We start from the raw sequence: 12,759 nt of genomic DNA, 5'->3' as shown, positions 1-12,759 counted from the left end.
GGGGGGGCAGGAAGCCCAGGAGGGCCTCAGAGGTGGGCAGGGTGGAGAGCGCACAGAGGCACACCCCCAGGGCAGGGGGCCTGGCTGGGCGACGGGGAGGGGGAGGGAGGCAAGGAGAGCTGCTGGGAGGGAAAGCAGGCAAGGGTCGCCCTGGGCCTTCTTCCCCCAAGTGGGTCCCACCCCGACTCAGAGCACCCGTCTGCCCCTCCACACAGACCCCTGCCGGGTGATCTTGTGGGGCACTGAGGCACCGTGCGTCCCCTGCTCAAGGCCCAGCTCAGAAATGTATTCTGGATACCCAGACCCCGGGCCACGAGGGGGAGGTCTCAGAGCCCCGTGGGGGCGGGCACCCAGGGTGGGAGCGGGCACCCAGGGCCCGTGCAGGCTCCGATGAGTCTCAGAGCACCGGGGGTCGCCGGCGGAGCCCCCTTAATGCCGGTCGCGCTGCCACAGCACGCGGGGGGGGCAGGGGGCCCCGGGAAGGCCTGACGCCCGTCTCCCGCGCACAGATCACTTCCAGCGCCTGCTGAACGACTCGGAGCGGGCGCTGCAGGAGGCCTTCCCGGGCGCCTTCGGAGAGCTGTACGTGCAGAACGCCAAGGCCTTCCGCGACCTGTATGCCGAGCTGCGCCTCTACTACCGCGGCGGCAACCTGCACCTGCAGGAGACGCTGGCCGAGTTCTGGGCCCGCCTGCTCGAGCGCCTCTTCCGGCAGCTGCACCCGCGGCTGCTCCTGCCCGACGACTACCTGGACTGCCTGGGCAAGCAGGCCGAGCCGCTGCGGCCCTTCGCGGAGGCCCCCCGCGAGCTGCGCCTGCGCGCCACCCGCGCCTTCGTGGCGGCGCGCGCCTTCGTGCAGGGCCTGGGCGTGGCCAGCGACGTGGTCCGCAAGGTGGCCCAGGTGCGCGGAGGCCCCGCCCCCACCCCGGGGCCCTGGGCCTCCCGGGGCCTCCTTCCACCCCCCACCCCGGGCGGCTGCGAGGATCCAGCATGCGAGCTCTGCTCCGGGCGCGATGGCCAGGCCGGTCCCGGGCGGAAAGGGAAGGGAGGAGGGCTGCGGCCGGATGCTGAGCCAGCGCCAGGGGTCAGGTGGACGGGAGACGGGAGAGATGAGGGAGATGCGTGCGCTCCGAGGCTGGGCCGGGGGACCAGGCAGCTTCGCTCGCGTCAGACCCACCGGCGTCGGGTGTGGGGGCCGCAGGCGCCTGCAGCCCTGGGCATGAGCCACCTCCGCCCCGACTGGGGTCCCTAACGAGCCACCCCCAGCCCCAGCCTCCATCCGTTCAGCGGCGTGGCGGGCGGTATTCCCGCTTCCTCGGGAGGGTTCGTGACCACGGCGCTCCGGGGAGTCGCGGCCTTTGTGAGCGTATCGCTAATTAGACCGAGCCCCACCACGGCCAGCAGGCCTGCTTGGTCATCTGAGAAGGACCCCGGCGCGCCTTGTGGGGCAGCGCACCTGCTGCGGGGCCGCGCTCAGGCTGCCTTGCCTCCCCAGGTGCCCCTGAGCCCGGAGTGCTCACGGGCCGTCATGAAGCTGGTGTACTGCGCCCACTGCCTGGGGGTGCCCGGCGCCCGGCCCTGCCCCGACTACTGCCGCAACGTGCTCAAGGGCTGCCTGGCCAACCAGGCCGACCTAGACGCGGAGTGGAGGAACCTTCTGGGTGAGCTGCCGCCACTGCCCGCGGGAAGGGGGGTTGGGGGCGCGCGAAACCGGGCCTGTGCTCTGGAGCAGGCGGGCCCCGGGGCGAGGAACAAGATGCCCCCTGCACGTCCCGAACAGAGTGCAACGTGGGCAGCTGCCCGGGAGGGAGCCCCGCGGGCTCGCCGTCGTGCCCTTCCCCACCGGGCGCGGACGTGCAACACGCGCGCGAGTTAACGTGTGCGTCGCTGCCCTGGGGTGGGCCGGCTCTGAGGCGTGCCGACGTGACGTGGGTCACCAAGCAGCTGTGCCGACACAGACGTACCACGGTGTGTACACCTGCTGCTGTGAGGTGAGCCCGCGTGCATCCATATCGACACACGTGGGCTGACGTGAGGGTTCAGCGTGCCTGTATACCGAGATGCGTAAGTTCTAACGCGTGCTGACACGTCGGCCGGCACCCATTCACGCCGAGTGTGATGGCATGCCTCGAGCCAACGTGAAAACGTGTGAGGTGACGTAGGCGTGTGGCGGGCCAGGTGTACGTGTGCCGACAGGCGTGAGCTTACGCACACGTGCTCAACCTACACGTGTGCCGACACACAAGGCGCTAACGTGTACACGGGCTGGCCTGAGGCGAGCCGACACGCAGATACGTCGTCTCGTGCGAGCTGCCGTGCGCGTGGTAGCGCACGGTGAGCCAGTGCGCGTACGTACAAAGTGCCCCCCCGTGTGTGCTCACGCCTGTGCCAGATTCCATGGTGCTCATCACAGACAAGTTCTGGGGCCCGACGGGCGCAGAGAGCGTCATCGGCGGCGTGCACTTGTGGCTGGCAGAGGCCATCAGCGCCCTACAGGACAACAGCGACGCCCTCACGGCCAAGGTGCGGGCAGGGGCGTGCAGTGGGTGGGGGGGGGGGGCGCCCCGGATACAGCCTCGCACCCTTCCAGGACCCCTGCGTTCTCCCCCCAGGTCATCCAGGGCTGCGGGAACCCCAAGGTGAACCCCCAGGGCCCCGAGCCTGAGGAGAAGCGGCGCCGGGGCAAGCTGGCGCTGCCGGAGAAGCCACCCGCGGGCACGCTGCAGAAGCTGGTGAGTGGCCCCTCGGCCGGGCAGGCCCCGGGTGGGCGCGGTTGGGGGTCCAGGACAGGCTGGGCCGGGGTGCCCGGTGGCCTGACCGCTGCCCTGCAGGTCTCCGAGGCCAAGGCCCAGCTCCGAGATGCCCAGGACTTCTGGATCAGCCTCCCGGGGACGCTGTGCAGCGAGAAGCTGGCCATGAGCTCAGCCAGCGACGACCACTGCTGGAACGGGGTGGCCAAGGGCCGGTAGGTGCCCCGTCTGACAGCCCGTCCCTCCTCCACGGCGCCCCGCCGTCCGGGGCACCAAACGTTGTGTGCACGGGGCCACGCCTGACGTGGGACACCCGGCGGACCCAGAGCTGGGATGAGGGCCGAGTCCTCGCCCTGTGCCAGCTCCCCACAGCAGGCGCCGTGCTCAGCGCGTCCTCAGCCCGCCGCGCGGGGTCTGCAGGGCTCCCGTCGGCCCCCGAAGCCTCTGGGGGTCTCGGGCTTGCCACCGCCCTGACGCGGGGAGGGCAGCGGGCAGGCGTGCTGCGGCAGTGCCCCTGTGCGGGGAGCGGGGCGGTGACCCAGGGCCTCCCTTCCCGGCCTCCAGGTACCTCCCCGAGGTGATGGGCGATGGCCTGGCCAACCAGATCAACAACCCCGAGGTGGAGGTGGACATCACCAAGCCCGACATGACCATCCGCCAGCAGATCATGCAGCTGAAGATCATGACCAACCGCCTGCGCAGCGCCTACAACGGCAACGACGTGGACTTCCAGGACGCCAGTGAGGGCGGGGCCCGGGGCGGGCCTGGGCGCAGCCCCCGCTGGGGCGGGGCGCAGGGACGGGGCCCTCCCGGGCCCTGGGCCTCCACCGCGGCTCGGGGGCCGCCCACGGCCGCTGCCGGGCGTGGCCGCCAAGCGGCCCCGCCCCTCGTCCCCAAGCACAGCTGCGACCCGGCCCGGATGTCCTCCCAGCCGCGGCAGGCCCAGGGGCTCGGGGCGCGGTGGGCGGGGTGGAGCTGGCGTCACCGGGCCCGCGAGGTCCAGGCGGAGGGGCGCGGCCCTCAGGGTCCCCAGGGCCGGGCGGGCCCGCTGGAGCCTCCTCTCGTCCCCAGGTGATGACGGCAGCGGCTCGGGCAGCGGCGAGGGCTGCCCAGACGAGGAGTGTGGCCGGAGGGTCAGCAGGAAGAGCTCCAGCTCCCGGACGCCCCTGAGCCACGCCCTCCCCGGCCTCTCCGAGCAGGGGGGCCCGAAGACGTCGGCCACGGGCTGCCCCCAGCCCTGCACGTGCCTCCTGCTCCTCTCCGTCCTCCCCCTGGTGCTCTCAGCAGCCAGGCCCCGGTGGCGGTAACTGCCCGGCCCCAGGGACCGAGGCCAAGGACTGACTTTGCCAAAACTCGAACCAGACGGTATTGAACTCCCTCGGCCGAGAGCCCCCGGGGCGGGACAGGAAGGGTCGGCGAGGGACCGCGGCCGTGACTGTGCTGGGGGCCGGGCGAGTGGCTTTGCCAGCCACCAGGCTTTTAGTTTTGTATGAGGCCCTCAGGTCAGCAGGGAACAGCGTCCCCAAAAGCCATGCATTTCAGGGACCTCGGGGATGCCAGTGCCGTCTCTCCCCCCAGCTCCTGCGCCATCACGGCAGCACCAGGGCCTGTGAGGAGGCGGCCCGAGCAGTGTCCCGCCGGAGCGCGAGCCGTGCCTTCCTCTCCCGCCTGCCCCGCCGAGCACCGGGGGCTCCGGGTGTCTGAAAGCCAGGCCCACCCCCAGCGCCCAAGAATCCCTGAGAGGGCGTCGGGGTTCCCGCCGTCCAGGGTCTAACGGGGCCTTTGAGATCACGCGTGAACCTGGACCCCCCCTCCCCCGCCCCGAGCCACTTCTGGGCTCTGCCCTCAGCCGCGTCTGTGCGGGGCTGGGCCGGTGCTCTGCCCGTCCGCGTGGGCCCGCGGCCCGCGGCCCACCCGCGGAGTTCCGGCCGTGCAGGCGCGCCGCCTGCCGTTGTCCTGCCCCGTCTCCACCCAGACCCAGGGCCAGTCCCAGCTCAGGGCGACACAGGCCAGGGCTGCAGGTGACCCCTGGCTGTCACGTGGCCACAGGGATGCTGGGTGGCTGGTGAAACTTCAGCTCAGGGCCAGCGAGACCCGGCTCTGCAGGCCGGAGGGACATCCCTTCCCTGACCCCGCCAGCTGCAGGGCCCGGGGAGCTTTGACAGTTAAGGGCTTTTCCAGCCGTGCATACTCCGCAAGCGCTTCCCGTCCTCTCAGAGCTGCTTTCTCAGCTCCTCCCGAAATGCTGTTGAAGGTCCCGGGCGACCTTCCGTGGCCCTGGGATCTGGGCGCACCCCCGCTCACTCAGGCTGTCCAGGCCCCTCCGCAGACCTGTGGGCCCACCCTCCTGGGCCCTGCCCTCTGCAGGGCCTGGGGAGGGGCTGGCGAGAGAGGGAGCCGGGCAAGGGAGGGTGGTCCTCGAGGGCCCGGGGGACGCTGAGCCACCTTGGCCAGGGAAAGTGGTCCTGACCAGCCCCCGGGCCCTGAGAAGGCTGCTTCGCGCTGCTTTGCTTTTCCTCACGGGGCTGGGGGGGCCCCTGGCCACTGGTTAGGGCTTCTGGGATGTGTGGGGTCCTGCACTCCGCCAGCAGCCCAGCCTCACGGGCACAGCCACCCCATCGTAACCCTGTCGTGCCTGGGCAGGGGCCTGGGCCTGGGGCCTCCTTCCCTGCGAGTGAGGGCCAGCTGAACTCTCAGGGGCTCTGGGGCGGTGACCACCCGTGTGCCAGGACGGCCGCCCTTGAGCTACACGTGGACGGCCCCAGAGCGGCCTGCACTCTGGCCCTGCCCTCCATGCATCTCTGGAAGGGGCGGCCCCGCCACGGTCGCTGGCCAGGCAGCGGCCAGGCCTGCTGTCTCCTTGTGCTGCACCGTGTCAGCAGGTGACGTGTGTTCCTTGAGTCCCCGTATGAATAAAAGGCTGGAGACCGCGTGTGGCTGCCCTGATCCAGCTGTGCTGAGCCCGGCTGCGAGGCTGTGCCGTGGGCCGCGCACAGCAGGCCGTGGCTGGTTGGGAGGTGAGGAGGGGCTCGGACACAGATCGTGCCTGGCGGTGTGGCCCGCGGCTGCGGAGTGCGTGGCCTGCCCCCGACCGGGGTCCCCCTGCCGTCCCCCCTCGCCGCCCCTGCTCTGTACACACACATCCGGACACAAGTCCCAGGAAGGTTCCCGTTACCAGTTCCTGCCAAGTAGCCTCAGAGATGCCCAGGAGGTCAGAGCATGGTGAGCAGCGTCTCCTGAGGTCGAGCCTGGCGGGACATCCTGATGGTTCGTCAGCCCCCAGTGCCACAGAGAGAGCCCTGCCACACCTGGCTTCTCTCACCAGAGCACGGACCCCTGCCCAGCCACCCTGCCCTTCCCCAGGCAGTCCTGTGGGATCCCTGAGTAAAGCTGCCAGACCCACCTTTGCCCCAGGGGGCCCTGCAGCCCCACCCGGACACCGGCCTCTGCAGCACCGCACTGAGTGCAGGGCCCAGCACCTCAGCCAGAGGCTGCAACATAGAGGCGGCAGCCACCGAGGGTCACTTTATTGGGGTGTCGCAGCCCACAATGGCCTGCCAGTCAAACGTTCCGCAAAGCTTCTCTTGTCACCTGGGGCCCTGGAGCACTGAAGGACCAGCAGCCAGGGCCCTGGGCCCCGTGAGTATAAGGGAGCTGGGCCCCCAGCACGGGGTCGGGGGGGCCGGGCAGCACACCCTGGGAGGGGAATGCAGCTTCACGGAGGGAGTCCTGCAGGGGTCGCAGCTCCTGCTGGGCCTGGGGCGAAGCTCAGGCCTCCCTGGACACCTGCCGGGCAGCCAGTGCGTGCTCACCCGCCTACCCCTCCACGAGTCCTGGGGTGGTCCCCGTTCCTGCTGGCCCAGCTCCTCCCGGAGGCCTGTACAGGCAGGTGGGCGCCCAGACGCTCACTCGTGCCTGTAGGTGGAACATAAGCGCCTCGACTTGCGTGGCAGCTTCAGGGTCTCAGCCTTCTGTGGCTCGTTGCCACGTTGCTTCAAGGGTTTCCTTGTGAACAGAGCTGGAGGTATTTTCCCTGTCGGGGGAAGAGTCCACAGGTGAGGTGACAGCCGACGGGTCAGGAGCAGGAAGGGAGGGGGCCCACCTCGGGGGTCTCTCTGCCTTGTCCCTGCAGCACTCGGCCTTCCTTGCCCTGGGCCAGGCCCCGGACCACCCTTGAGCTCCCAAGCCCTGCCCACCCCAGGCCAGGTGCTGGTCAGTGAGAGGCTCCCCGTCCTTGGCTCCTGGTCCCCGTTCATTCCTCATGGGAATCCAGGAAGCCACAGACATCCTGACCGACCCACACTGACGGGCAGACATCAGCCAGCTCCACAGGGAGCTACGTGCGGGTGGCCTGGGCACGGCCAGCGTGGGTGTCTGCAGTGCACACACATGCACAAGCATGCACACACTCATTCAGACACACCAGCGTTTGCACACACAGGCAGGAATGCATTCTCTGCTCCCCTCCACGTGACACTCGGCACTCCTTTACCTGGAGACAAGCCCTCTGTCTAGAAATGATGTTTATAATCAAAGTGATAGTCACATCCAGGATGGGGAAGTGATTCCCCAACCATAAGACCCTAATGAATGAGGGAAGGCTTAGAATGAGGGTGTCTGTGTCCCTACTAGAAAGTGAAGACACGTGACAGAGCCATCAGAGATGGGGCACATGGGTGGGATCCCAGCAGACCCTCCCTCTGCCCAGCAGGGACTCCTTCTAGACAGGACCCCACCCTCGAAAGTGGAAACTCGGTGACCCGAGACATTTCCCTCCTCCCTTTGTGTGGCCTGAAGGTAAGGACAGGAACCTTCAGAGTTTCTACCATAAACCCATTTCTCTACCCAGCCTGGGAAAGCGGAGAAACACGCCAGCAAGGAGCTGGCCCGGCATCTCAGAGTGTGCAGCAGCGTTACCTGGGGGTCAGACTGACTGTCCCGACATGAGAATATCAAGAAACAGGAGAAAACATTAAGAAATGTCTACTTTGAAGAGGTCACAGCAACATGGTAGCCTCAGCTGAAATGACCCGTTTCCTGGCAGACATGTTGAAATGTTGGGCAAAATCAAAGTGTTTATCAAATCAGCAGCTACCTGAGGTCACAGGAGAGCTAAGTCCGATGCACTTTGAAAGATAAAAAGAGGCCCTGTGTGGTTGCAGTGAGCGTGTGAGTGATTATCAGATGCAGAAACATTCCCTTCTGGGCATCACAGGTGAGCAGACAGGCATGGGACATATGCAGCTGGAGCTGGCAGCCCTGTATGGCCTGGACTGTGGAAGGGACGGGAAGCTCTCCCTGCTGGTTGGTGGGGGCCAAGAAAGCTTCGCTGCCAGGGCTCTGAACAGAAGCATCTCCAGCAGCGTCGGCGTCCCACTGGTCCTCAGCTGACAACAGACAGGAGCAGACACAAAAGCACCCACAGAGCTCGCCCAGGGTAAGGCAGAATGTGGTTCCCCCAGGGAGAGAGGGAAGAGCAAGTCCCCAGCAAATCAGCAAAAGAAAAACCGACAAAACAAATTTAAACATTACAACATGCCAAAAACTACCCACCACCGAGGGGGAGAGCACCCTGAGAACACTGGACAATGGGGAGACTGGAATAGTGTGTAAGGTGTTGTGTGTGGCAGCTGCCAGTGCACCCCAGAAGGTGTGGCCATGGTCATTTCAGACCCAGCTCTCCCACCAAAGCCACTGGGCACGCACAGACTGCACAGGGACACTCCCACACAAGGACATGCCTTCAAGACCAGCATAGGTGACTGTTTTGCATAATTTCATAGAGACAAACAGAGAAAGTCAAACAAAATGAGACAGAGGAACATGTTCCAAATGAAAGAACAAGATAAAGCCCCAGGAGAAAAAAACTAACGAAACAGAGATAAGTGATTTACCTGATAAAAAGTTCAAAGCAATGGTCCAGTAAAACGCTCACCAAACTTGGGGAAAGAATATAGGAACACAGTAAGAACGTCAACAAAGAATTAGAAAATACAAAAACGAACCAATCGGAGCTGAGGAAGACACTGAAATGAAAAATACACTGGAGGGAATCAACAGCAGATTAGGTGATACAGAAGAACACATAAGCAACCTGGAAGGCAGAATAGTGAAAATCACCCTATCCGAAGAGCAAAAAGAAAAAGTATTTTTAAAAAATGAGGACAGCTTAAGGAACCTCTGAGACGACATCACACATACTAATGTTCATGGCATAGGGGTCCCAGAAGGAGAGGGAGAGAAAAGGGGGCAGGAAATGTATTTGATAAAATAATGGCTGAAAACTTCCCTAACCTGAAGAAGGAAACAGATATCCAGGTCCAGGAATCACAGAGGGTCCCAAACAAGATGAACCCAAAGAGACACATACCAAGACATATCATAATTAAAATGGCCAAAGGCAAAGATAAAGAGAATTTTAAAGGCAGCAAGAGGAAGAGAGTTACAAACAATGGAACCCCTATAAAGCTACCAGCTGATTTTTCAGCAGAAACTTTGTAAGCCAGAAGTGAGTGGCACAACGTATTCAAAGTGTTGAAAGGGAAAAACCTACAACAAAAGATACTCTACCAGCAAGATTATCATTCAGAACTGAAGGAGAGATAGAGTTTCCCAGACAAGCAGAAACTAAAAGAGTTTGTCACCACTAAACCAGCCTTATAAGAAATGTTAAAGCATCCTCTTTAAGCAAAAGAGAAAAGACCATAACAAGAAATGAGAAAATATATGAAAAAAAATCTCACTGGGACTTCCCTGGTGGTCCAGTGGTAAAGAATCCGCCTTGCAGTGCAGGGGACGTGGGTTTGATCCCTGGTCAGGGAACTAAGATCCCACATGCCTTGGGGCAACTAAGCCCACGCACCACAACTACTGAGCTCGCACGCCTCAACTAGAGCCCACTTGCCACAATATACAGAGCCCATGCACTCTGGAACCCGCGTGCCACAACTACGGAGCCCATGCACCCTGGAGCCTGTGCACCACAACTAGAGAAGAGAAAACCCACACACCACAACTAGAGGGAAGCCTGCGCACCGCAACGTAGAGCCCGCGCACGACAACGAAAGATCCTGCATGCCTCAACGAAGATCCCACATGCCGCAACTAAGACCCAATGCAGCCAAAAGTAAATAAAATAAATAAATAAAATAATAATTAAAAACCAAAAAAAAACCCTCACCGGTAAAGGCAAATATATTGTAAAAGCAGTGGATCAGCCACTTAAAATTTAAGCTAGTATAAAGGTTAAAAGACAAAAGTCACAAAATTAACTACAATAAGGAGTTAAGAGATACACTTAAAGATGTAAAATATGACATCAAAAACAAAATGTGGAGTGGGGGAGTAAAAAAATGTAGAGTTTTTAGAATGTGTTTGAACTTACATGACTATCAGTTTAAAACAGATAGATGGCAGATAGATAGATATGTAGATAGATATAGACATAGATATATAGAGACAGAGATATACATGAACCTCACAGTAACCACAAACCAAAAGCCTACAATAGATACACACAAAAAAAGAGAAAGGAAACCAAACATAACATTAAAGAAAATCATCAAACCGCAAGGGAAGAGAGACCAACAGAAGAAAAGAGCAGAGAAGAACTACAAAAGCAACCAGAAAACAAGTAACAAGATGGCAATAAGTACATACCTATCAATAATCACTTTAAATGTAAATGGAGTAAATGCTCCATTAAACAGACATTGCATAGCTGAATGGATTAAAAAAAAAAACACCTATCCATATGCTGCCTATAAGAGACTCACCTCAGAACTAAAGACACACACAGACTGAAAATGAAAGAATGGAAAAAGATATTCCACACAAATAGAAATAAAAAGAAAGCTGGGGTAGTAATACTCATATCAGACAAAACAGAATTTAAAACAAAGTCTATAACAAAAGACAAAGAAAGGCATTATATAATGATAAAGTGATTAATCCAAGAAGAGGATATAACGTTCACAAGCATATATGCAACTAACATAGAAGCACCTAAATGTATAAAGCAAATATTAAGACATAAAGGGGGAAATTGACAGTAATACAATTATAGTAGAGGACCTTAATACCTCACTTATGTCAATGGACAGATCATACAGACAGAAAATCAATAAGGAAACAGTGGCCTTAAATGACACATTAGACCAAAAAGTCTTAATAAATATCTATAGAACATTCCATCCAAAAACAGCAGAAAACACATTCTTTTCAAGTGCACATGGACCATTCTCCAGGATAGATGACATACTAGGCCACAAAACAAGTCTTAACAAATTTATGAAGATTGAAGTCATATCAAGCGTCTTTTCTGACCACAGTGGTATGAAACTAGTAACCAATTATAGGACGAAAACTGGGAGGAGAAAACATGTAGAGACTAAACAACATGCTACTAAAAAAATGAGCCCATGAAGAAACCAAAGATAAAATAAAAAACACCTTGAAATGAATGAAAATAGAAACACAACTTTCCAAAATCTATGGAATGCAGCAAAAGCAGTTCTAAGAGGGAAGTTTATAGCAATACTGGCCTACCTCAAGAAACAAACAAAAGTCTCAAATAAACTACCTCACTTTCCACCTGAAAGATTAGAAAAAGAAGACCAAAGCCCAAAGTTAGTAGAAGGAAGGAAGTAATAAAGATCAGAGTGGGAATAAATGAAATAGAGACCAAAAAGAAAAAGAAAAAGAAAAGAAAGAAAAAAAAGATCAATAAAGAAAATAGCTGGTTTTTAGAAAAGATAAACAAAATTGATAAACTTTTAGCCAGACTTATCAAGAAAAAAAAAAAAAAAGACTAGGCCCAAATTTTAAAAAATTAGAAATGAAAGAGAAGTTACAACTGATATCACAGAAATACAAACCATCATAAGGAAATCGTATGAACCGTTATACAGCAACAAATTCGACAGCCTAGAAGAAGTTGATAAATTCCTAGAAACATGCAATCTCCAAAAGTGAATCATGAAGAAATAGAAAATCTGAACAGACTAACTACTAGTCATGAAACTGAATCAATAATCAAAAAACTCCCAACAAACAAAATTCCAGGACTAAATGGCTTCACAGGTGAATTCTACCAAACATTTAAAGAAGAGTTAACACCTATCCTTCTCAAACTCTTCCAAAAAATTGGAGTGGAGGGACCTTCCAAACTCATTCTGTGAGGTCAGCATTACCCTGATACCAAAACCAAAGACACTATAAAAAGAGAAAATTACCAACCAATATCCCTGATGAACAAAGATGCAAAAATCCTCAACAAAATATTATCAAACTGAATTCAACAGCACATTAAAAGGATCATATACCATTATCAAGTGGGATTTATTCCAGGGATGCAAGGATGGTTCAATATGTGCAAATCAATCAACATGAAACACCACATTAACAAAGCGAAGGATAAAAATCGCATGATCATCTCAATAAACATCTAGCAGAACAAAATTCAACATCCTTTCATGATAAAAACTCTCAACAAAATTGGTATAGAGGGAATGTACCTCAACATAATAAAGGCCATTTATGACAAACCAACAGCTAACACCCTACTCAATGGTAAAAAGCTTTTCCTCTAAGACGTTAGGAACAAGACAAGGATGCCCACTCTCACCATTTCTATTTAACAACAGAATTGGAAGACATAGCATTCAGACAAGAAAAAGAAAGAAAAGGCATCCAAACTGGAAGGGTAGAAGTAGAACTGTCACTATTTACTGATGACATGATACTAGATAGAGAAAACCGTGAAGACTCCACCAACAACCTATTAGAAATAATAAATAAAAATTCAGTAAATTTGCAGGATACAAAATTAATATACAGAAATCTGTTGCTTTTCTGTGCACTAATAATGAACTATCAGAAAGCAAAAACAAGAAAACAATCCCATTTACAATCAAATCACAAAGAATAAAATACCTAGGAATAAATGTAACCAAGGAAGTGAAAGACCTGTACTCTGAAAACTATAAGACACTGAAGAAGGAAAATAAAG

The 12,759-nt window shown here is 57.0% G+C and overlaps 1 protein-coding gene across 1 annotated transcript in view; it reads left to right on the top strand.

Moving 5' to 3' along the window:
- The window catches only part of GPC1 (glypican 1), a 7,912-nt gene extending 2,230 nt beyond the window's left edge, over window positions 1-5,682 (top strand). Inside the window, exons 2-8 of the mRNA XM_028483407.2 lie at window positions 510-901; window positions 1,496-1,661; window positions 2,393-2,523; window positions 2,613-2,732; window positions 2,832-2,965; window positions 3,315-3,490; window positions 3,822-5,682. Coding sequence (XP_028339208.1) covers window positions 510-901; window positions 1,496-1,661; window positions 2,393-2,523; window positions 2,613-2,732; window positions 2,832-2,965; window positions 3,315-3,490; window positions 3,822-4,057 — 1,355 coding nt within the window. The 3' untranslated portion in view covers window positions 4,058-5,682. The remainder of the gene's footprint in view (window positions 1-509; window positions 902-1,495; window positions 1,662-2,392; window positions 2,524-2,612; window positions 2,733-2,831; window positions 2,966-3,314; window positions 3,491-3,821) is intronic.
- The last annotated feature ends 7,077 nt before the right edge of the window (window positions 5,683-12,759 follow it).

This window comes from Physeter macrocephalus, chromosome 2 (genome assembly GCF_002837175.3).
Source record: "Physeter macrocephalus isolate SW-GA chromosome 2, ASM283717v5, whole genome shotgun sequence".
Lineage (NCBI taxonomy): Eukaryota > Metazoa > Chordata > Mammalia > Artiodactyla > Physeteridae > Physeter > Physeter macrocephalus.
The sequence above is the reverse complement of the archived record's forward strand: the minus strand, read 5'-3'. Positions and strand labels throughout refer to the sequence as shown.